Below are 25,776 nucleotides of genomic sequence, written 5' to 3' on the forward strand. Positions count from 1 at the left end.
TGTGTAATCTTTATGTAGTATGGGTTTTGCTGCATATACAGTAAATAAATTAGAGCATTTGTTCAGATATGAACACTTTATATTTTGGTGTTTTGGTCAATATTTTTGTCATCATTATAATGATTTAAATCTACTGAGCAGGTATATACTGCTAGAAGTTTGCTACAACGTTGTCATAAACGCATACCTCTAATCCCTGCTGAAACACTAGGAAGCTCAAATACTATTTAATATTGTGAATGCAGCAAGTCCCCTACATACAAACCTTCAAGTTATGAACTTTCAAAGATGCAAACATTCATGTCCAATAAATTAAAAATTATTTAAGTGAGTGAAAAATTAAAAATTGTACTGTTAACTTTAAATTTCAGCAGTGTATAAGTTAATTTGTGTGTTTGCCATTAGGTGGAACACAAAACTCATGCTATTATTGCTTACATTCTCAGTCACATGCGTGCATCCTCTATAAGTGGTTGTGCTTTTGGCTGTATCTATGTTTACATTGAGTTAACATGTTTTATTTCAACCCCAAGATGTCCAGATTTAAGCGTAAGAGCAGTGGTAATGTACTGCTAAGAAGTGGTAGATGATAATGATGGAAACAAAAGTGAAAATAATTGAAAGCCGAGCTAGGCAAAAAGACGTCGCTCATTCATAAAACATGAACCGTTCAACCATGGGCACGATTCTAAAGAACAAGTGCAAGATCATGGAATGTATCCCAGTTCACTAGCCATAAGTGTGTTTACTGAGATCAGCTGACTAAAACCATGAATAAAAAAACTGGGTTGTTTATTTTTAAAATGCACTCAAAATCAATAACAAAATACTGTACATAAATAATATGTGGTTCACAGAGAGAAGAAGGAGAGTCCAGATTTCTAAAAAAAATCAGTTTTATTGTCATCTCATAGTTATCCAAACGGGAGCTGTCTCCTCAGGACACCCCAGCATACATGCACTGACACTGTCGTCATCCTGCAGTTGCTCCCTTCAAAGATTTAAAGAGTAGACGGGCTTCAGGCACAAATGTTAAAACAGCAAAAGAACACACGGCCAAGTCAGCGGCCATTTTTAAATGTTCCCTGCATCAAACAGTGGGTGACAGACATGTTACACTGCAAGCCTCTGATCTTGTAGTTGCTCTGGTGGCAGACAAGCAATCCCTGGCTGCAGTAACAAAGTTTTGGTGCACAGAGCAGTTGAGAGGCTGTTGGGGTGTCAAAAATCTCACAGTAAAAATATTAACTTTTAAAACCTATTTGTACCTTATGTACAGTACAAATAACGTTTTCGATAAGAGTTGATCAGAGAGAGGTATGCTAGACCCATTCACTAGCAGTAAGCGAGTCTACTATTACAGTAAGATCATCTGGTGGAAAACACTGGGAACAAAAAATAACTTTTGGTTGTTGCACTAGAAATCTACAACAAAGATACAAATACAGTGGAACCTCAGGTCACGAATGTCTCTGAACACGTACAAATCGGGTTACGACCAAAAAGTTCGCCAAACTTTTGCATCTGTTCACGACCACACACTCGGGTAACGAACAAGCCAATTTCCCTTCCAGTTTGTACGCGCCGATGATTTCCGCACGTGTTCAGTCTCTCTCTGTACTGTACATTGTTCTTGGTGCATCACGCAGAGGGACTCTCCCTCAAAACTGTAACCTCTTCTCAACCCAGCTTCCTCCTGTGGTATAGCGGGTTCACAGCTTCCGTCAAAAAGGCCAGTTTTAATAAATAATCACCGCACTCGCGGCTTAGCAAGGAGGCGCGGTGGTGTGTGGCCAAAGCGTTTCCTTAGGAGTTTGTTATGTTGCCGTTTCTCACCTAAGTGCACAGGTGAGAAGTGGTCCACATCCGTAATTGTTCCCGGGAGCTGCTGATTGCCATGACTACCATGTCCTCTTCATAAATAGACACGTGAGTCGGCTAAAGTGAAAAAGAAGAGAACAGAAAAGAATGGGAGGTTGCAGGAAAAGGCAGGAAGCAAGAGGAGAAAGCTGGTGCAGGACAGAGAGAGAGGGAGTAAGCACGAGAGAGAGAGAGCAAGCAAGCACGAGAGAGAGAGAGAGCAAGTGAGCGCAAGAGAGAGAGAGAGGGAGAGAGTGAGCGAGCGCAAGAGAGACAGAGAGCGAGCGTGAGAGAGAGAGAGCGAGTGAGCGAGTGAGTGCGAGAGAGAGAGAACGAGCGAGCGCAGGCTTGCATGCAGCTGAGCAGGAAGCCTGGGTGTTTGTCTCAGTGTTATTCAATGTTTTTACATTTAGTTTACAATTACACTGTGCATTCAATGGTATAATTAACTATTTTTGTGCTTAAAAATCTTAAAAGAAAATATATTTGCATACAGTTCGTACAGTCTGGAACAGATTAATTGTATTTACATACAATCCTAAGGGGGAAATTACTTTGGGTCACGACCAAATCGGGTTACGACGAGTTTTGGAATGAATTACGATCGTGACCCAAGGTTTCACTGTATTAACTTTTAAAAGCGTAATAGCTGTATGTCTAGATGTTTTCAATAGGAGTTGAGGGTTGCATTGTGTTAGTTAGGTACCTAGGCTAACTTTGCTAAACTTATGCACATACTGAAATTGTGAATGCGCTCTCAGAATAGAACCTGCTCGTATGTAGGGGACTTACTGCACTTTAAACCGATTAATGTTGAAACACAAGATGTATCCCAGAATTATTGTGAGAATGAAAGCAGGACCAGGAGATGGTCAAAAAAGGCAGAGTTGTATACAAAACAAAGCAAGGGGCCAAAACCACAAGCTCAACAACTGGAATTAGAAACTAAGCAGCATGACAAGATCAAAAGTTGGCAGCAAAATGAAGTCCTAACCAGAAGCACGAACCGAGCACTAGGGCCTACTTGAAAGTGAAACTGAACTACTGATAAAGAGTGTTGATTTCATTGTTGTGTATCCATGGAAGCATAATACATACTGTGGCCACCCTCTATAAATACTGTTGAATCCATGACATCATCAGCACAACTGTTGTCATCAAGTGATGTCTCCATTACACATCACGTAAAAAAAAAAAAGACATGAGCAAATTTAAAATAAACTACAGAAATGGAGTATTCAAGAGGAAAAACCAAAACAAAATACACCGACATGAGTATAACAGTGTGTTAACCTAACAATTTTTTTATTAGAATTATTTGCATCAATTGCTAATAAAAACACACACACATCAAATATATAATTTATTTTAGATTATGAGATTTGCTTTGTATTAATTACCTTTGTCTTCATCCAAGGATTAAATTTTGAGCCAAGCCCAGTTTTGATATTCTTCAAACACCCATTTTCTGGGTATTTAAATGTTCCACTCTCATCACTATGACTGGCATTTTAGGTTTACAGGCAACATGCTTGCAAGTCTTTGACTAGAATAAAATGCACTGGCTTGCCTCCATTTTTACTGTGTTTAAAAAACAGATGATCATTAACTGTTGGGAGATAGTATCCATACATTGCATTCTTAAATGGGCCACATTTAACTATCCTCTCCATCCTGCAACACTGCGTTTCCTAAGTAAATATGATCACATGACTTTTGAATGATATAACTATACTATGCATGCTTTTTTTCCTTTTAGGTGTCTCAAATGTGCAGATGCTCCTTGTCAAAAAAGTTGCCCGACCAGTTTGGACATTAAATCTTTCATAGGCCAGATGACAAATAAGGTAACTTTTAGACCATTTTTACAATAATATACTTTTTTTCTTATTTTCCATGTAATTATTTTTCTTTTTCTTTAAAATCTAATACTTTTTTTGCTTTTCATAGTAAAGTTGTAAAAGTTATTGGAGGATACAGCAGAGGATTTTAAACGTGTTTGTATGGGTGAAAAATCCTCATAAAGGTCACATTCTTTGTAAGCTTTCCCTAAATGTGTGGTTTGTGTTAATACATCACAAAGAACCCAAGAATATGGTAATATGAGAGAAGAATGCCTTGCTCTTCAGACTGTATACTGCATTAGAATGAATACAGGCACTTTCAATACTTATGATGACCTTGTGCAGTTTATAATTAATGAATATTCTTACAATAATAAGAATTAAGTTCTAATCACAGTAAATCTCATGCATTTAGATGCAAAAAGTATTCATTACCATTCGTGAATTATATTGGAGACTGTTGAACCATTCCCACCCCTATAATACACAACAAGGTGAACATCTTAATATTAAAAGTTGGCTTCTTTATAAAACACACACACTTGGGAGAGATGAACAGAGGGTGCAACAAAATGCAGAATAATTAAAAGGAAAACAATACCCGGATACCTCTCTGGGCCTTTCTATACACCAGATTATATGTCTTGTCTGTATGGGTTTGCTGGTCTGCTGAAGATGTGGATTGCACTATGGCACCTTTACCAACAGTGAATGGAAAAAATACTAGCAACACTTTAGTTTAAGTACTGCAGAAATTAATCTCATATTCCGTTATGTAACAAAGTCCTAACAAAGGCTTATTAACACTTAGAAAGCAAAGTCTCTGTGAAGTGTGGCATATTAGAAGCCATTGAAATGTTGGTAAAAATACTTGTGAACATGAAGGACCCACAGATCTTATAGTGAAATATGCAATATTAAGATATGTATTTCTCTCTTAAGCCATCTTTGACTATTCCAAATTGAAATTTTGCCAGTAGGCCACATTGCTTAGATGAATGACCACTTTACTGATGCTTTATATGTTACGTTAAGACCATTGCTAAGGTTTTCTTATATACTTTAACAGCAGATGAGAAATAGATGCATTTCTGAGCATCTAAAGTGTTATCAAAATATTCAAGCATCATTTGCTTAAGAAAGTTATGTCTTCTTCATAACATGATATGGTGGAGTTTTTTTTGTTTGTTTTATTCTGCCCTCCCAGCCATCAGTCTTTATTTTAATCTTTGTAACCTAGTATCACCTTTTTTTACTGTATAACGTTTTCTTTATTCATCTTGTAAAGCACTTTGAGCTACCCCATTTGAATGAAAATATGCTATATAAATAAATGTTGTCGTTGATGTTCACACCATGATTGTGATAACAGCCTTCCATATGTCCAATGTGGAAAGCCACTTTGCCCAATTCAGGGTAGCAGGATGCTGGAGACTATCTCTCTGGTCACATCAGAAGCAAGACAGGTGATAAGACAGACTTTTAGAGATGTGACCAGCAAATTTAACTGCCGTACCAATGTTCTACCTTTATTCATAACATACAATGCAAATATGACACATTTCTGGATATTACAAATCTTGCTTTATGATTTTTTTGTGTTTCTGTCCAGAATTTTAGAGAAAACTGAAATGCTTATGTTCCGTGCCACTTTTTTTTTTTTATCATTTTTTTAATGTGAGAATTTTTTTGTGTTGATCAATTTATATTATTTTATCTAGGTGAGTTACCCATCTTTGATGGACTATAAAACTGTTGAAGAAAAAAGAGCATTTGACTTGATTGCTTAAATAAATAAATACTTATTCAATGCATATTGATATCGTATTAATGGAAAGTGTACAAATAAATTGAAATAATGAATGCACTGTTATTTATGTAAAAGTAATCTGAAGTGAATTAACATCAGATGTCAAGTGATGCAGACTTTACAAGCAAGGTTTTTTTTTCTTTTATTTCCTGTAGCATACATATATAAGTAAGACGCGTTTGACATCTCTGAGCAAGCAACATAACACTGCATACAAGAGAACCCAATCAGTTCTAAAATCAATTTTCTGTGTCTGACCTTGTGATTTGTTTAATATAAAATTATTGGGAATCCAAGTCACCAGTTACGCCGCCAGTCAATATTTCAAATTCTATTACGTAACTGTGAAAAACTACAACTTTTAATGTACAGTTTCAAATGGTTGTTTCACTCTTCTTGGCTTTCAGAATTCTACATTAGACACTTTCTTCCGGCATCAGCAGATCTTGGATTTCAGTGGGTTCTCTTTTTCTAGAAGGCATATTGTTTTAAAAATGTAATTACGAAAGAGTAAGTATAAATAGCAAAACATACTGAATTTATTCCCCAGAACATGAATGGCTACATCCAAAGGGGTGTACCATCAACAAAAATGTTTAACTATCAAAGTCCATGAGTTTATCCTGGGGGCAGTATCAAGGTAATGCATACACTGCTTTTTCAGTGGGTCTGCCATTAATTCATCTTTAAACTTGTATGCATCTTTGATTTGGGATTGAATTTATAAGATAGTATTGTGTCACATGGCAAGATTTCTCAAAGAAGGCACCTCAGGAGACTGGGATAAAAAAAAAATTGCCTATACTTTAACAGGGACCAAGACGAATATACAAACCAAATCGGTTGAGCCGTTCTTGAGTGATGCCTGGACATTACAGGCAGACGGACCAACATTGTTAACTTTACTTCTACAGACAGATGGGATATCAATATGTACACAGTTTTTTGGATCACATTGCTTTGGAATTTTGTTTGATCACCTTGCTCATTTGGTAATAAAAATATGAAGAAAACACTTCCCGACACAGGCCTTTTTATTGGCCAAACCATCTCCAGTCACCTGAAAAGCCCACCATTTTCACAGCAAATGTTCAAGAAAACAATCAACCCACTCCCCAATTATAACCCTAAATATTCATTGAAAATATCTTTGAAACACAGAGAGCACTTCATCACTCCCTAGCAACACCTTTTAGCAGAACTGGTTCCACTGTCTGAATTTTAATTTAAATCCTGCATACTCTATATGCCTATGTATTATACATTAAGAGCAGAATAGAACTGTATATGAATGTTTCTTTTTTGCAATATTCATTTGACATAGGTTTTTATTTTAAGTTTGTTTGTAAGTAAAAAAGGTTTAGCCGTATAGTAGACTCAGCATTTAATCAAAATTAAACACAGAGCTTCTCAGACACCACTTGGATAAAAGACAATCTGAAGAAATCAAAGATGCTCAACACGACCCTCAGAACAGCTATTGTACCAAAGGAGGATGAAGACTATGTTTTTAATTATGAAACAAGAGCTCTTCCAGAAATGGCATCTGGCATCTCGCTAAATGAAAATATCCAGTCTTTAATTCCTCACTAACAGCTTATGCATCAGGAAGAGCGAAATCACATATCTCATCACCATCTCTATCAATCTTCTGGCAGGATTATTACATCTTTAGAAACAACAATCACAATGATTAAATGCATTTAGTGTTCAGTTTCTATTTGGAATATTGGCTATTCAAAACAAGGATTTCACTTATGTAAATTTGGTATCCATCTTTGCTGTATTTATGTCATTAGCATTTTGAAAAGAGTAGCTTTGCACCTATGATCATTTCTGGAATATAATACTGATTCTGTCAATCTGGAATATTTATTGTGACCTGGAGTGCAACGATATTCAGACACAAATGCTAGGGACAATCTGAATAAGATGCTTTGCTTGTAAAAGTCGAATTGAATATTAATACATTTTTTGCTCCTCTGTAAACCTTATTATCAAAATGCAACATCTGCAAATACATATTCCATATAATAAAAATACTGATTGCAGTGTTTCACCCGAAGCATTTAGGACATCTTGTCAAACAGATAGCGTAATAAATGGCTTTCAGGCTGCACCTGCCATGAGGTTGAAGTCTTTTAGGTAGATTCAGTATAAAAAGATAAAAAAAAGAAAGAGAAGGGTTACTTACACAGAATTTTGAACACAACAAAGCTTTGTCAAGTGAGAAATGATTGTTCAGATGTAGCAGTTAAATTGGGATTGAATGATTTGTCATGAATCAAGGGCAATAAAAATGAAACCCAAGAAGACAAGCTGGAGACACCAATAAGAATTACAAAGAGTGACATCTCCTAATAACTGAGAAGAAAAAGTTTTTTTTTGTTGGAGTTCTTAGCAGTTGTTGGTGTATTTATCAAGCTGGCTTTTTTTCTTGTGTTCATTAGCAAACTGAATGATACATTTTTCGTAAAGTACTCATTAAACCTTTTACATATTTTCTCTTCATTTCATAAATGTGATTTTCTCCATCAAGAAAATCAATATATATACTGTGCGGGTATTTTACCACTGGGCATTTTGAAAAGAGAACATACTATCACTGTTACAGTATCTTATGTCAATGTTAAATGTAGAAGCACTTTTTACTATCCAAAGGAACTTGAGAAATGTCTCAGCCAGACATTTTGTGGGTATTTTTAATCAGCCGTCTCCCAAATAAACATTCTGTAAAGTCTTCCTCTGTGCTCACTCTTTCTCCTACAGAATCCCCAATAGCGTGCTCCTGGTCACTGTTATATCATTTTTGTTGCAGATAATTCTTTTTGTTTATTTCATTAAAATAAATGTTTGCTTAATACATTTGAAATCTTCGTCTGGAAATTCAATGATTCTATGCATTTTTATTTTATTTTTTTAAAGCAGGTAGTACTTGGTTGCATTTTGTTTGGCACCTATCTACATTAATTAAATGCAGGCATCTCAAGCCTTTGGAGCTCTCATATACGTATTGTTTGTTAAAACTGTTAAACGATTGCTGGTCAGTGAAACCCTCTGTCTCCCGTTTTGCACTTTTTAGTTGTATCTTGTGTATTATGACTTTCTAAGGTCTGGTTAATAGTAAAACTAATATATCTGCATAATGGCAGTTAACTTTGAACTCTGAGCTTTAGTGTTCAAAACCTTCACTGTCTCAATACCTTGTGCTGTTTGGCAATACATCAAGAAAGGAATATTTTTGAGAAGAAAAGTGAAATAAGTGTTCCCATCAGTAATTTTGTTCTCATGCTCCTCAGTTAGACAAAGGTGTACGGTGCATGCTCCACATCCAAGATACCTAGCAGTTATATTTGTATGGTTCACTCTAATGTGTTTTAATATATTATAACTTTAATATACTATAACGTTCTTTTAATTATCCTGCCATACAAAGTGTGATACTCAAAATAAATGGAAAGTAGATGAAGGGTTTATTTACCGGCTGTCTGTTTGGTCCTAAAGCAATCATAGGTCTACAATGCTTTGATTTGCTGTCTGGTGTTAAGGCAATTTATACTGTTAAGGCCGGGGTTATACTTCACGCGACGCATGATGCAGCGGAGGCTCCTGCTATGTAAGCGTTGTAGTGTTTATACTTGCGCATGCACTTAACGTAAATTTGGAGGAATCCACCAGGTGGCAGTGTGAGATATCATCACGGTGAGAAAACGTTCTGCTTCACTGTGTTGTGTATATCCTGAAACATCCATTGAATTCCAAGGACACCTTGTCACAATATCTCTGAAAAGGATGTTTATTGATTAAATCCATCAATACAGGGATGTGTCCATTCCAGCAAGCATTGGGCACGAGAGAGAAACAATCCCTGAACAAGGCCTAAGCTCATCACAAGGTGAATACAAGCACACACATACACTAGCGTCATTTTAGCAGCACCAATTCCCCAAATCTGCATATTTTTGGAAGGAAACTGGAGCATAGTGTGGAATCCAAGCAGGGAATACAAGCTACATGACTCCCTGTGAGACAGCAGTGCTACCGCTCCGCCACCATGTCACCCCCATGTGTGTAATTATTAACAGTATTTACTATTTGGATTATGTGAATTTCCCCTTGGGATTAATAAAGTATCTATCTATCTATCTATCTATCTATCTATCTATCTATCTATCTATCTATCTATCTATCTATCTATCTATCTATCTATCTATCTATCTATCTATCTATCTATCTATTTAAACAAAATTATCTGTAAAATGTAACATACACACTTTAATGTATTTCATTGTGAAAGTGATATCAAGTATAAATCTAAAGATTCTAAATGTGCAGAGTTGGAATATCATACATTTAATATTTTCTGTGTGGTGATCTATTGCTGCTTGCTGTAGCGACTGGGATGACGTTTGCGATGGTCTGCTTTAATGATAAAGTAAACTACGAGGTTAAAGTGGACATTTCAAGATTAAAGCCGAAATTTCCACTTTAATCACTAAATACTCGTTTTCACCATGTCCTTAATTTTTTTTCTCGGTGGCTCAAATACAGTGCTGTACATTATGTTACTGTTGAGAAGTTGCATAAAAAAAAAAAAAGATGGCACAAAAGATGGTATGTGAGACTTTTAAAATGTATCGTGTCATTATGATCGGGAAAATGCGACGCTTGAATATAAAAGCACCACGAATGCATTTGTATGTCGACATTTTGCTTCACCACATTGAACCATTCGTCAAACAGCGAAGCACGCACATCGATCTCCGTAGGATCTGCATAGAGGCTTTCTGTCACATGTAGATAGTAAACAGAGACTCTGACGTCACGTTCCGACTTTTAGCACACTGCACCCCCTAACTTTTTTCTGGTACTGCAACTCACACACATGTCGCGTTACTTTCGGAGGACCTGCTCAGAGGACGAGTGAAATGAACGCTGGGAACGCGTGACAACCATGATGCGGGTGCGTACACGTTCTGAGCGTGAAGTATATAAACCAGCTCTAAGAGGTATTTCCACCTGTGTTGTGTATTTTTTTCTTGTGTACTTGTTTTTATTAACAATTTCTCCAATTATAGAAATTGTTGCTTTGTTCATGTAAAGTGGCTGTTTTATGCTGGGCATTGTCTGTAACATCAAATATGCCATTCCACTGATGCTTTTGTAGTTGTTGTGTAAGTTATTAGAAACATGGCAAGAGGAGTGTGAGTCTTTCCACAAGTCCCAAAATAGCAGACCAGGACCTTCATTAGCTTGCCTACATAAGGCTACACCCAAGGCAGCCAAACCACAATGACTACTGGAGACAATGGTTTACACAGGCCCAAAAATGGAGGACTTACATAAAAGTTCTAAATAGTGTCAAAGTATACAAAGTCTACAAAATTGCTTCTCTAGGGAAAGGAACTATAAAATCTTTGGTTAGAGGAGGCAATGTTAAAATAAATTAAATTTATTAATGTGGAATTTATTGAATAGAAAAAAGGAAAACTAAAGTAACAAATCCATCCATCCATCCATTTTCTAACCTGCTGAATCCGAATACAGGGTCACGGGGGTCTGCTGGAGCCAATCCCAGCCAACACAGGGCACAAGGCAGGAACCAATCCTGGGCAGGGCGCCAACCCACCGCAGTAAAGTAACAAATCCCAAATCATAATCACAAGCAATATCCAAAAACAGAAAGAAAGCAGCCTAAACCAGAAGAAAAAATAGAAATTAATAACCTTTTTATTCTCTGCTGAAACCTCTTCTCTGACCTCAGTAGAAAGGAAGATGGTGGGCCCAGCAGCAGTGATATTAAAGTTGGGTTTCACCCACAAAACACATTGGATTGTTTATTATTTAGTATATTCCAACTGGAATTACACAAAAAAATGAAAAATGCAACAATAATACAAACACTCATAAGCCAGGTAATAAATCCTTGTTGAAATGTTAACAGCAGTTAGTCAAACACCAATAATGCCACACATACGGAAAAATAACTCTGTCCTGTTCAAATACACATATTGTTGCTTTGCACCTTCCCCCACCATAACCTATTGCCTATGGGGGAGGAGCAAAAACTTTAGATTCGTCAAAAACTTTGATCTCTGGTTTTCAACAGATCTTGACATTTTAGGGTCCTCTAATACCGAAAACATTGATATCTCAATGGTGGGTCTGTGTCTGTCTGTGTGTGTGTGAATCACAGTTACATGAGGATGGTCTAGAGCTAAAATGGCAGGACAGAAAAATACCAAACTCAAAACTTAAGCCTGTTATGAGATGACAATGTGCTGATTAGCTTTTGAGCCAAAACATGCAAGAGAAAGATGCACTCTAGAGGAACCCTCAAATGATTTTTTGATAATATCGTGAGAATTATGGCAAATACCATACTTCTGCAATTAATTATGAATTCTTCTCATCAATTGCTATCATAATGACCTATTTTATGATCAGAAAGATCAGCATCAGAGAGGAAAATAATTACTGAAATGGTATAGAATAGTTTGGGTAACTTGTTTCTCAGGGCACAAGGCGTACTGGGACTCACGTCTGAATTTTTCTTTGTAAAATGTGAGATTCTTGGCAAGACCTCAAGACATATTACACTGCCAGTACATAAAGCAAATAAGTATATAAAAAGGTTATTTTGGCATATTATTTGTATAATTTTATACTTTAAAATATTTTCACTATCATTTTAGAAACAAAATCAAAATAACACTTTTCATAATTATTATATAATTATTGTATATTAGTGAAAAGGTACTTGAACACTAATCCAGGGATTTAGGAGAGGTGATATGTTGCAACTTGATTAGCACAATGCAAGTAAGAATTTCACTGTACTCTGTATTAGTGACAATACTGATCCTATAAACCTTGAATATGGGAAAGGCATGAAAAGGTAATCCATATTTCATGCCGTATATTTCACTGCATTATAAATAATAAAATCTGCACTTAAGATTTTGATGGTTGAATATAGCCATTGTAAATATTGACTGCTACCTAATCATTGTTTGAGCCTTATATCCATTGGTCTGTGCAACTAGTTTGGGATTGTGGTAAGCCAGAAGCCATCCCAACAGTATAGTCATTAGATTAAAAGCCAGGATTTTCCCATTTTTGTAGTTGTGCACTTTTACTTTCCATTACTATCAATGAATTATTAAAAAAAATCTGAGTCTTGAAATAATTTGAATTGTACTTTACTGTAGCTTTCAGCATCTTGATAATTGCTTTATATATATATATATATATATATATATATATATATATATATATATATATATATATATATACATATAGAGAGAGAGAGAGAGAGTGTGTATTTTTTTAATTTTCATTTTTGCTTAAATGGTAGTCTTTTTAGCTATACAATTCAATCATTTTAGTCATTCTGCACTCCTGTGTTTTAATCTATCCTTACAAAAATTAAAAAATTACCTACACTTTGCTAAATTACTTATAGATCATTCTTGTTACATGTATATTCGTATCAGCTAGCATACTTAAGGTTATTAAAATTCTTGTTATACAGTATGTGTATCTATCTATCTATCTATCTATCTATCTATCTATCTATCTATCTATCTATCTATCTATCTATCTATCTATCTATCTATCTATCTATCTATCTATCTATCTATCTATCTATCTATCTATCTATCTATCTATCCTTCTTTAAAGAGTGCACTTTGAGTGAAGCTTCTTGTATTTTAATTTCTATGCATTCCATCTGTCTTTCAAACTTGCTTTTTCCATTATAATGTGTTAAAAGAAGAAAAAAAGAATCATAAAAGGGTTCAGATTTTAGGTGGATAAACCCTGTTTATTACTGCGAAAGACCAGAAGGTACATTTCTTCTGACACATTCATGTCAGAAGTATTCTTATCTTGTGACACTCCATGGGGTGGAGCAGAAGGCAAGGCCAAGGCTACTGTTCTTTCTCTGGGTTAGTGACTTACTGGCTGAAAACCAAAAAAGACAAACCCACGAGCTGCCTTGCCTCTTTTCCAGTCTTTCCCCAATAACCCCTTTAAATCTTCCCCGTAACAGCTTCATCATGATCTTGTACATATCATGGGTTGCAGGGTATGGAGCCCAACCAGCTCTGGAATGGAATAACACTTATAATTATGAAAGATAGGGAGCACCACTTAGTCCCAAACCCCAAGCATGAACACACAAAACAGTCCCAGGTTCAAATCAAAAGGTTTTTATTTCACAAATACCTTTTGTACAAACAATTCGCAGTTTATCCCTTCTTCTCTGTCTCTCTCCACATTGCTACTCCTCTAAGGTGAGTGTTGCCTGTATCCGCTCCCAGTGTGATCTCTTTTATTGAGGACTCAGGAGTACTTCTGGTGCTAGGGTTTCGTCTGTTGGAAGTACTTCCGGATCATGTGGAAATCCCAAAGAATAGCAAGAGTTATACCATCCTGTAAGTCTCCGGTCTGTGAGGGATCATCGCTGTGTGCCAGTCCATGACTCCAGTCTGCAAAATAAAAACCAAAGTTATTTGGGAAGTCGTTATTTCAACACAACTGTCTGCCATTTATTCGGTATGGTATAAGGGCAGTGTCTCCACCCATACCTGGCTGCCAGCATTCATAACACCACGTCTTCCCTGTCAGTACTCGTGTCCTGCAGGTATAAAAAAAGGAGGGAAATTCCTAGTCCTTCTTCCCGGTTTATGGCACCTAACTCGTCCCTCCAAATCCTACAGTTTTACCCAACTGTAACCCATGATTCTATGGGCTTTCTAATTTGGGGAATAAAGACAGTTTGAGTTACCCTTTGAATTAAAGTGGTAACCCTTGAACCCCTTTTCCTTTGCTTTTAAGCACCCTTTGGTTTGTAGGGGATTGAACAGTTCAGACATCCGAATTAGGAAGCCAGTCCTTTGTATCCCATCCTGCTGATTTTCTTCTCTGCCTTGAGCTTCCCTGTCTGAGTATGGATTTCTCTGAGGGGAGGCTCAAACACAGGAAGGTAGGTCATTACTTTTTTATCTACTGCAGGAAGAGTGGCTACTCAATTTCTTTCACATACATTCAGAATCCTTTATTCTGTGTTCCTGTTTCTCTGACATCTATAGTCTAAGTAGAAGCCTCCAAAATTTGTGGTTCAGGCAGGGGAACCTTTTACAACACACGTTATATTTGCTGGAGCTTTTTGTCAGGGATCATTTCACACTGTGTTTCCTTACTATGTATTATACAGAGATGACTCACCTGTATAGCTGAATAGGTACCAGGCATTGGTAAGGTACTGGTGAACTGCATCTAGTAGGGCTCTTGCCAAGTTTTCAGTCTTCTTAATAGTGGCTTCCATTGTGTGGGGGACTGATTGAAATGTTTGCATTGACTCCATTAATTCCATAAGTTTATTTAGGTCAATCTGCTGCCCGGACTTTTCCTTTGGTTGTCAGCATGGACTTCAGCCGTTTCCATCAACAATCTCCGAGTCGGAAGCTGTGCAGACTTCTGGTGGATGCCCCATCAAGGAAAGTGGGACATCAGGAAACACTGACTCCATGCGTTCATGCACAGGACTTATCCTTCTTGATATTAATGCTTTGTTACCGGGATATGAGCACTTATCCCATTTCATCTGATCGCCCCTAGGAGAAACATAGACACTTATTAACATTTACCCCTTTTTTGGCTTACCAGAGCTTTAGTCGTGGCCCAATGGCTCAATACCCCAGTCGTCATCTTGGTTTTCCCAGTGTTCCTAGGGATTTTCCATGTGACCATCTTCCTTGAATAGGGTTCTGAGGTTTGTGCAGCTAGACCAGCACAGCTGCTTGTTGTCACCAAGTAGGAAGTAATACGGCAAGTTAACAGTGGCATTTTCAGTGCTGAGGTGGTATGAGCATGGTATACAATTCAAATGTTCCCCTGGCATGTCAAATCCCATGGTGGCACATACCTCTGAATCCAAGCTTTTGTCACAAATATTGCAGAGGTTGTCCTTCATGTCCTCTTTAAGATGGCAGTCCGGGCTTTGCTGTGGAAATGATTCTGCAGGTTGTAACACTACCTGGTCCTCCTCTCCTCTTACCATATAGCTCCAAAAACGAATTTCACAGTCCAGAGACAAGCTTCTTTAAGGCTTTCGATGTTTCTTCATGGATTTTCTCCCCATTCTAAAATAGGTATGTCACTCACAGGAATAAAATAGTAAAAAAAAAAAAAAATAGACAGCCAGAAATCCTGCTGACTATGGCAATTGTGAAAGACTGGGTCACAAATCCCAAAATTTACACAGTCCTGGGTTCAAATCAAAGGTTATTTATTTCAGAAATACCTTTTGTACAAGCAATTAACAGGTTGTCTCTTCTTCTTTCTGTCTCTCTGTCTCCGCACTGCTACTCCTCCAAGGCGGGTGTTGCCTGTCTCCCTTCACAGCTCTGAGTCCCTGGACGAGGCAGAATGGTCTTTTTTTATCAAGGACTTAGTAGTACTTCTGGTGCTAGGGCTTTGCCCATTGGAAGTACTTCCGGGTCATATGGAGATCCCAAAGAATAGAGAGTATAAGTACCTGCAGCAGCCCCTAACAGCACCCACAAACCCCAGCTGGGTTTCACTACTGGAATGCAATTCCTGGCATTCCCTACAGGTGTCTGGGGATGCTGCCAACTAGCTTATGAGGGTGATAATAGACTGAAAATATTGTTCTCCCCTGTCCTTCTGTGTTATTGGCATTCCAGCTAGATAAGGATCCCAAACAATTTCTGGCTGGGACATTGGTCCCAGCGTGTCGTCCCTCAAAATACATATCCACCATTACTCATACTGTGACAATTTACTGTTGACAGTCAATTTAATGAGCCCATGCTTGGGTTGTTTTATAAGGGTATTGAATGATTTTAGTTTCATATTCTGGTAAGTTATTAAATAATAGTTTAAGAAAAACTAAATTAAATATTTGAATTGACAGTAAATATTAATTGTTAATATTTTTGGGCATGGTGGCGCAGTGGTAGCGCTGCTGCCTCACAGTTAGGAGGCCCGGGTTCGCTTCCTGGGTCCTCCCTGCTTGGAGTTTATATGTTCTCCCCGTGTCTGCGTGGGTTTCCTCTGGGTACTCCGATTTCCTCCCAAGTCCAAAGACATGTCGTTTAGGTGCATTGGTGATTCTAAATTATCCCTAGTGTGTGCTTGGTTTGTGGGTGTGTGTGTGTGTGTGTGTGCCCTGCGGTAGGCTGGCACCCTGCCTGAGGTTTGTTTCCTGACTTGTGCCCTGTGTTGGCTGGGATTGGCTCCAGCAGACCCCCGTGACCCTGTGGTTAGGATGTAGCAGGTTGAATGATGGATGGGTTTTTGAGCACCACAGAGGTAACAACAACAACAACAACAACATTTATTTATATAGCACATTTTCATACAAACAGCAGCTCAAAGTGCTTTACATATTAAAGAATAGAAAAATGAAAGACATAATTATAAAAAATAAATCAACATTAACATCGAATAAGAGTAAGGTTCAATGGCCAGGGGACAGAAAAAACAAAAAAACTCCAGACGGCTGGAGAAAAATAAAATCTGTAGGGATTCCAGACCATGATACCGCCCAGTCCCCTCTGGGCATTCTACCTAACATAAATGAAACAGTTCTCTTTGGATTTAGGATTCTCACGGAAGGGCTTGATGATGATGATGGTCACGTAGACTTCTTCCTTTTAATCCGTCCATCATTGTTGGAGCATCATGAAGCTTTGAGTAGGTGGAGGTGGCGCAGGCCACCACCACAAAGAAACCGGAAAAAGAAACAGAAAAGAGAGTAGGGGTCAGTACCGATTTTAGAGCCACCATGAATATTTGTTATGATGAATTGAACATACAGAGTATAAGGATTAAGTTAAATTACAATTAAAATGAAGTTATAAAAAGGCCATGTTAAAGTAATGTGTTTTCAGCAGTGTTTTAAAGTGCTCTACTGTATCAGCCTGGCGAATTCCTATTGGCAGGCTATTCCAGATTTTAGGTGCATAACAGCAGAAGGCCGCCTCACCACTTCTTTTAAGTTTTGTTCTTGGAATTCTAAGGAGACACTCATTTGAGGATCTGAGGTTACGATTTGGAATATAAGGTGTCAGACATTCCGATATATAAGATGGGGCGAGATTATTTAAGGCTTTATAAACCATAAGCAGAATTTTAAAGTCAATTCTGAATGACACAGGTAACCAGTGTAGTGACTAAACTGGTGTGATGTGTTCTGATTTTCTTTTCCTAGTTAGGATTCTAGCAGCTGCATTCTGCACTAGTTGCAAACGATTTATATCTTTTTGGGTAGTCCTGAGAGGAGTGCATTACAGTAATCTAGTCGACTGAAAACAAAGCGTGAACTAATTTCTCAGCATCTTTCAGCGGCAGTGGAGAGGGAGGCCTTGGCCATTAAGTGGGCGGTGACCCATCTCCGCTACTACCTGTTGGGTCGCGACGCTTCTGGTGACCGATCACGCTGCACTTCAGTGGATGTCCCTACATAAAGAGACTAATCCGCTGGGTCACCAGGTGGTTTCTGGACTTGCAACAATATAAGTTCACTGTCGCTATCGCCGGGCACCCTTCAGGCCAATGCCGATGCCCTCTCTCGTGTTCACGACCTCTCGTTAGGTCCACCCGACCTGACGGTCTTGGGCTAAGGGGATCGTGTCACGCACGCGCGAGTAGGAGACCGCGGACTGATTCGACCGCACCTGGGAATGTGTTCGCCGGCAGGGAATGGTGGGGTACTAACTTTCTCCCTCTGCTTCCTCATAGGAAAAAGGACCTCCCTCCCTCATAGCCGGGTTTTGACCGCAGTGCGGCACTTCCGCCCTTCCTCCGCCATCTTGCCCTGACGTCACCCTTCCCAGCCACCCTCACGGTCCTTCCCAGCATCCCTCCACTTCCGCTCCTCCCCAATAATGGCCACGACGCCATGCTTCGGCCGCCGTTATGAATGTTTATTTTGACTGTGTAACAAGACTTTCTAATATTATTTTCTGTACAATATACGGGCTGGCGGACCCCAAAACTTTGTGCTGTCTCCTGTTGCGTATTTTACAATATATATATATATAGAGAGAGAGAGAAACAGAGAGAGAGAGAGAGAGAGAGAGAGAGAAGAGAGAGAGTGTGTGTATTTTTTAATTTTCATTTTTGCTTAAATGGTAGTCTTTTAGCTATACAATTCAATCATTTTAGTCATTCTGCACTCCTATGTTTTAATCTATCCTTACAAAATTTAAATAAAAATACATTTTAATTACCTACATTTTGCTAAATTACTTATAGATCATTCTTGTTACATGTATATTCGTATCAGTTAGCATACTTAAGGTTATTAAAATTTTGTTATACAGTATGTCTATCTATCTATCTATCTATCTATCTATCTATCTATCTATCTATCTATCTATCTATCTATCCTTCTTTAAAGAGTGCACTTTGAGTGAAGCTTCTTGTATTTTAATTTCTATGCATTCCATCTGTCTTTCAAACTTGCTTTTTCCATTATAATGTGTTAAAAGAAGAAAAAAAGAATCATAAAAGGGTTCAGATTTTAGGTGGATAAACCCTGTTTATTACTGCGAAAGACCAGAAGGTACATTTTTCTGACACATTCATGTCAGAAGTATTCTTATCTTGTGACACTCCATGGGGTGGAGCAGAAGGCAAGGCAAGGCTACTGTTCTTCCTCTGGGTTAGTGACTTACTGGCTGAAAACCAAAAAGACAAACCCACGAGCTGCCTTGCCTCTTTTCCAGTCTTTCCCCAATAACCCCTTTAAATCTTCCCGTAACAGCTTCATCATGATCTTGTACATATCATGGGTTGCAGGGTATGGAGCCCAACCAGCTCTGGAATGGAATAACACTTATAATTATGAAAGATAGGGAGCACCACTTAGTCCCAAACCCCAAGCATGAACACACAAAACAGTCCTGGTTCAAATCAAAAGGTTTTATTTCACAAATACCTTTTGTACAAACAATTCGCAGTTTATCCCTTCTTCTCTCTCTCTCTCTCCACACTGCTACTCCTCTAAGGTGAGTGTTGCCTGTATCCGCTCCCAGTGTGATCTCTTTATTGAGGACCCAGGAGTACTTCTGGTGCTAGGGTTTCGCCTGTTGGAAGTACTTCCGGATCATGTGGAAATCCCAAAGAATAGAGAGTATAAGTCCCTGCAGCAGCCCTAACAGCACCCACAAACCCCAGCTGGGTTTCACTACTGGAATGCAATTCCTGGCATTCCCTACAGGTGTCTGGGGATGCTGCCAACTGGCGTATGAGGGTGATAATAGACTGAAAATATTGCTCTCCCCTGTCCTTCTGTGTTATTGGCATTCCAGCTAGATAAGGATCCCAAACAATTTCTGGCTGGGACATTGGTCCCAGCGTGTCGTCCCTCAAAATACATATCCACCATTACTCATACTGTGACAATTTACTGTTGACAGTCAATTTAATGAGCCCATGCTTGGGTTGTTTTATAAGGGTATTGAATGATTTTAGTTTCATATTCTGGTAAGTTATTAAATAATAGTTTAAGAATAAAAACTAAATGATATATTTGAATTATCAACAACAACAACAACAACATTTATTTATATAGCACATTTTCATACAAACAGTAGCTCAAAGTGCTTTACATAATAAAGAATAGAAAAATAAAAGACACAATATGAAAACAAAACAAAATATTTATCAGTAAATATTAATTGTTAATATTTTTGGGCATGGTGGCGCAGTGGTAGCGCTGCTGCCTCACATTTAGGAGGCCCGGGTTCGCTTCCTGGGTCCTCCCTGCTTGGAGTTTATATGTTCTCCCCGTGTCTGCGTGGGGTTTCCTCTGGGTACTCCAGTTTCCTCCCACAGTCCAAAGACATGCTGTTTAGGTGCATTGGCGATTCTAAATTATCCCTAGTGTGTGCTTGGTTTGTGGGTGTGTGTGTGTGTGTGTGTGCCCTGCGGTGGCTGGCACCCTGCCTGAGGTTTGTTTCCTGACTTGTGCCCTGTGTTGGCTGGGATTGGCTCCAGCAGACCCCGCGACCCTGTGGTTAGGATGTAGCAGGTTGAATGATGGATGGGTTTTGGGCACCACAGAGGTACTGCAATAGCAGTGCTGCCTTGCAGTAAGGAGACATTAGATTTGCATCTCAGGTTTTCCCTTTGTGGAGTTAGGATGTTCTCAATGTATCTGTCTGGTTTTCCTCTGAGTGCTTTGGTTTCATCTCACAGTTCAAAGACATGCAGGCCAACTGAATTGGCAATGCTAAACTGGCCCGAGTGTGTGTGTGGATGTGTTTTCACCCTGATGTCTGGGATTGTTGCTGCCTTATGTCTGATGCTTGTTGGAATTGGCTCCAGCTTCCCTGCAACCCTGCTTTGGTTAAGCAGGTTTGGAAGACGGATGAATGGATGGATGGAAGGATGGATGGATGAATGTTTCCTAATATTTTTATAGGTCTTCTGACCGCCATTTAAATATGCTTAAAACTTTTTTCCTTTGAATTCACAATGTGAAATATATATACTATACAAGGGGTGATTTAACATGGTTAAAGTCCAAAAGGACCTGAAAGTATGTTTCTATGGTGCTGAATTTGTAAAAGACGAAAGAATAGCTCTTATGTGCTTAAATATGTGAATTTCAAGTTTCTAGCATTCTTGGATTATGGTGTTTTGCTTGTTGATTAAGGATCAAATCAACACAGATTACAAAATAAAGAACTATGCACCTCCTGAGATTCATTTTGTCTTCATCTACATGCATGACCAGTTCCCTTCATATTCTACAGTGAAGAGGTGGACTGCAGATTTTGATCATGGCAGGGCATCTACTGCCACTGAGGAGTGAATTGCAATAGAAAACTGAAGAATGACAGTGTTTGGTGAAGCAAATACAATTGGCATTAGCTAGAGGCCAGTTTTTGTTGTTTGTTTTGATCAATTAAACATTAGCAAGGTCTAAGCATGTTGGGTGCCCAGAGTGATGACAGATGAATTTTTTTATCAGCACATTAAACAAAATTTTGTGGTTATGAATTCAGACCATTAGAAATTTAAGATGCATTTCATAACTGGGGTGGTGTCTGAAAAACAATTGACATAATATAAGCATGGTAATTTCTAATTCTAAATAAATGTGGGGTCAAAGCCACAAAGAGTTTATCTCATCAGACCAGAGAGTCTTTTTTTCTCATGCTGTCATAGTCCTTCAAATGCTGAGGTTAGCCACTCTGACAGAAACGCCTGACAATGGAATGCTGCTGAGATGTTCGTCCTGCCAACAGGTTCTTCTGAAACTCTATTAGAGTGACCATTGGGTTTTTCATCACCTTCCTGACCAAGTTGCATCTTGTCTGGTTACTCAGTGTGACTAGACTGCTAACTCTAGAAAAAACCCTGATGGTTCCAAATTTCTTCAGTTTCAAAGTTATTTAGGCCACTCTGATTCTACAGACACTCAAAAATTTAGAAATGGTTTTATGCACTTGCCTGTTTTATGGCTCACCATAATTTTACTTTATATATATATATATATATATATAAGCACAAGCACTTGTCAGTGTAAGTGGTGAAATAACAAAGCAGAGACAATAAGTAGTGTTGGACACCTGTAATGCGAACCGTGTATAATTGAAAAACACAAAAAAATGTGAAGAAATGGTGTAAAGAGAACGTCTTTTCAGATGAGAGTCTGGCTCTGATTGATCTACTGTTTAAGATGGTTTCCTGCAGGAAGAGGCAGGTCCGGGTGGACAGACATCAGAAATGACTTTGGTGATGGAAAAGCCATTAATCTTCTGGTCTGCAGAGGGAGGAAAAGAAAAGGTGTTATCACAGAGCACCAACCTCTGGGCCGGTGGAGAATCACCGTCACCAGAGCTCTTTAAGTGTTCCCTTCGCGTTCACATGTCACAGCGGCTATTAAGTTTCCTGTCCCTGGGTTGAAGAGGTGCAGGTCTGATGGCCCTGTAGTTCTGTCATTTCCAAGAGTGACAAGTGAGTGACATCAAAGTAAGTAAGCAGAATAACTGAGGTCTTCAAGAATACTTTTTGACATTCTAAGGTTGCTTGCCTTTTGTATGTCCTGAGGAGAAGGCCACTGTTGTCAGTAACGTTCTGAGCCAGCTGCAAAACCCTCTACGGTGCTTGGAGATTTTAAGTAGGGAGTGTGGATTCCACTGTACACCTGTAATAGTGGGTGAGCATACATGGAGGTGTACGGGCCTTTTTAACTTAAACCCTTTAACTTAAACATAATGTGCAGGTGATAATGATAAACATATTTATAAGGAAAGCATCATCACAACATTTTTTTTATTTTCCTTATTGCAGCAATTTCATGATTTTCCAACAGTAGAAAATGAAAGCAGTTATGCTTCTGTTAAGTTCTAAAAAAAAAACTACAATTATTTTACTGATTTTCTTTTATTTGCGCCCACCATGTTGATGAAATATATCCACGTTTGTAATCTTATCTGATTTCTTTAATTTATACTTTGATCATTTTCCTCTCTTTTTAAACTTAAGGACATTTTCCTTTCAAGTATGAGGTTAAAAATGTGTCCTAGGTAACATTGTTGCATAAGTGCATTAGAGCATTTTGTCTGTAATTAAGCGTTCTGCGTATTTTACATTTTTAACCTGTTCATTAGCCTCTAATCTGTTTAACCTTTTCAAGAATATGTTTTTATATGCAATAAATAGATTCTGTTTTATGTCCTGAAAATTTAAAATGACTGTTTTGTAACAGAAAATTAGTACTTTGCACTAATTAATAAATGTTTAAGATGATGTTAATGATCTTGGCCTTTCTATTTTTTATCTTGTTACTTTTTCATTCCTGTTTAATAGCCTAGGAGGTATACTTTGTAAAATTTTCTTTTTATCTTTATGAGGTTTTGAAGATAATTACGTTTTTAAAGCCATTTTACTTTATTTCAGTCATTGTAATAAGTTGTGTTGTCCGATTTATTTTTAACTTAACTAGTTTGTTTGAGCTTTGAAAACTTTTATTTTTAACGCTTAACTTAAATGTTCAAATGATTAGCTCAGCTAAGTGAAACTCACATCATTTTTGATCCATCCATCTGTCCAGATAACCATTGTCTGGCCTTCAGACATTATAATATTTGAGGGCCGAAAAAAAGCCTAGGCAGGATGCCAGTCCGTCGCGGAACACAATCTCATTCACACATCGAAAAATGGTCAATTTAGAGCTACTAATCTACTTCATACACATTTCATTTGGATGTGAAAGGAAATCCAGAGTATCTGGTGACAAATCAGCATAGAAATGGGAAAAAATCTACACAGCATTTACCAGACCAGGATTTAAACCCAAGTTCTGAAAGCTGAGGGGCTCAGTTTTTGTGTCAAAGTGATTTGATTTTTCTATGTTTTTTAAAGTACGATTTGAAAAGTTTTAAACAAATGTGTCTGTATTTGTGTGCTCTCTTTGCATATTTATATGTATGTTTGTTATTAAACCATGTTTGGTTTATGCCAGTCTGCCTTTTGCTGTAGAAATTATGAAAAATATACCATTGCACTAGGGATGCACTGAATTTCTGTCCACTATACACATTCGGCTAAAAATGACAAAAGAATAAACAATTGAAAAAGCCAAATTATTGTACCAAATTTTTAAAGCTGTTTCCATTGCTCTCTTGCACATGTTGTGGATGATGCTTTCCAAAAACGAACCTCCTGTTATATATGGAGCAAGTGATGTGTCACCCAGCATTGTCCTGTGACACTTGTTCCTAAACAGTCCTCTATACTAGAGTATGTTGATTTCTTTTATAAGTTGTTTTGGATAAATGCCTGCTAAGCCAATAAATTAAAATATAAATGTCTCAGTCTCCTGTGGTTGGCACCCTGCCCGGGGTTTGTTTCCTGCCTTGCGTCCTGTGTTGACTGGGACTGGCTCCAACAGATCCCCGTGACCCTGTAGTTAGGATATAGCGGGTTGGATAATGGATGGATGGATGGATGGATGGATATCTCATGCATTTTGTAATACTATGTTTATTTTTTGCTAAGAATGGTTTAAAAATGTGGCCCTAATCTTATGTTTAAATGCTTGTTGTGAATGTTATTAAATATAATTAGAGCAATTAGATCTCGTATCTGATCCAACACATTATGCTGGGCTATCAGTAAGCAGTTGTACACATATACACTCACCGGCCGCTTTATTAGGTACACCTTGCTAGTACCAGGTTGGACCCCCTTTTGCCTTCAGAACTGCCGTTAATTCTTCATGGCACAGATTCAACAAGGTGCTGGAGATATTCCTCAGGGATTTTGGCCCATATTGACATGACAGCCTCACGCGGATTTGTCGGCTGCACATCCATACTGTGAATTTCCTGTTCTACTACATTCCAAGATGCTCTGTTGAACTGAGATCTGGTGAAAGTGGAGGCCATTTGAGTGCAGTGAATTCATGTAGATGAAACCAGTCTAAGATGATTTGAGCTTTGTGATGTGGTGTGTTATCCTGCTGGAAGTAGCCAACAGAAGATGGGCACACTGCGGTCATAAAGGGACGGACATGGTCAGCAAGATTATTCAGGTTAGGCTGTAGCATTTAAACAATGGGGGCCTAAAGCGCCCCAAGAAAATATACCCCATCCCATTACACTACCACCACCAGCCTGAATCGCTGATACAAGGTTGATGTTGATTCCAAATTCTGACCCTGCCATCCAAATGTCGCAGTAGACACTGAAATTCATCACACCAGGCAACGTTTTTCCATTCTTCTGTTGTCCAATTTTGGTGAGCCCATACAAATTGTAGTCTCATTTGTCTGCTTTTAGCTGACAGGAGTGGCACCCGATGTGGTCTCCTGCTGCTGTAGCCCATCTGCTTTAAGGTTCAATGTGTTGTGCATTCAGAGATGCTCTTCTGCACATGAGCGGTTATTTGATTTACTGTTACGTTTCAATCAGCTTGAACCAAGCTGGCCATTCTCCTCTGACCTCTGACATGAACAAGGTATTTTTGTCCAGAGAATAACCGCTCACTAGATATTTTCCCTTTTTTGGACCTTTCTCTATTAATCCTAGAGATGGCAGAGTGTGAAAGTCCAGGTCGATTAGCAGTTTCTCAAATACTCAGACCAGCCTGTCCGGCATCAGCAACCATGCCACGCTCAAAGTCATATAAATCACATTTCTTCCCCATTCTGATGCTCGGTTTGAACTTCAGCAGGTTGCCTTGACAATGTTTACTGACCAAAATGCATGGAGT

The 25,776-nt window shown here is 38.3% G+C and overlaps 1 protein-coding gene across 3 annotated transcripts in view; it reads left to right on the top strand.

Moving 5' to 3' along the window:
• Positions 1 to 25,776, top strand: part of LOC120514913 (dihydropyrimidine dehydrogenase [NADP(+)]-like) — a 1,294,590-nt gene that overhangs the window by 382,088 nt on the left and 886,726 nt on the right. For all 3 annotated transcript variants that reach the window (XM_039735551.1, XM_039735552.1, XM_039735553.1), the window contains one exon: positions 3,620 to 3,707. In XM_039735551.1, coding sequence (XP_039591485.1) covers positions 3,620 to 3,707 — 88 coding nt within the window. The remainder of the gene's footprint in view (positions 1 to 3,619; positions 3,708 to 25,776) is intronic.

Source organism: Polypterus senegalus, chromosome 14, assembly GCF_016835505.1.
Source record: "Polypterus senegalus isolate Bchr_013 chromosome 14, ASM1683550v1, whole genome shotgun sequence".
Lineage (NCBI taxonomy): Eukaryota > Metazoa > Chordata > Cladistia > Polypteriformes > Polypteridae > Polypterus > Polypterus senegalus.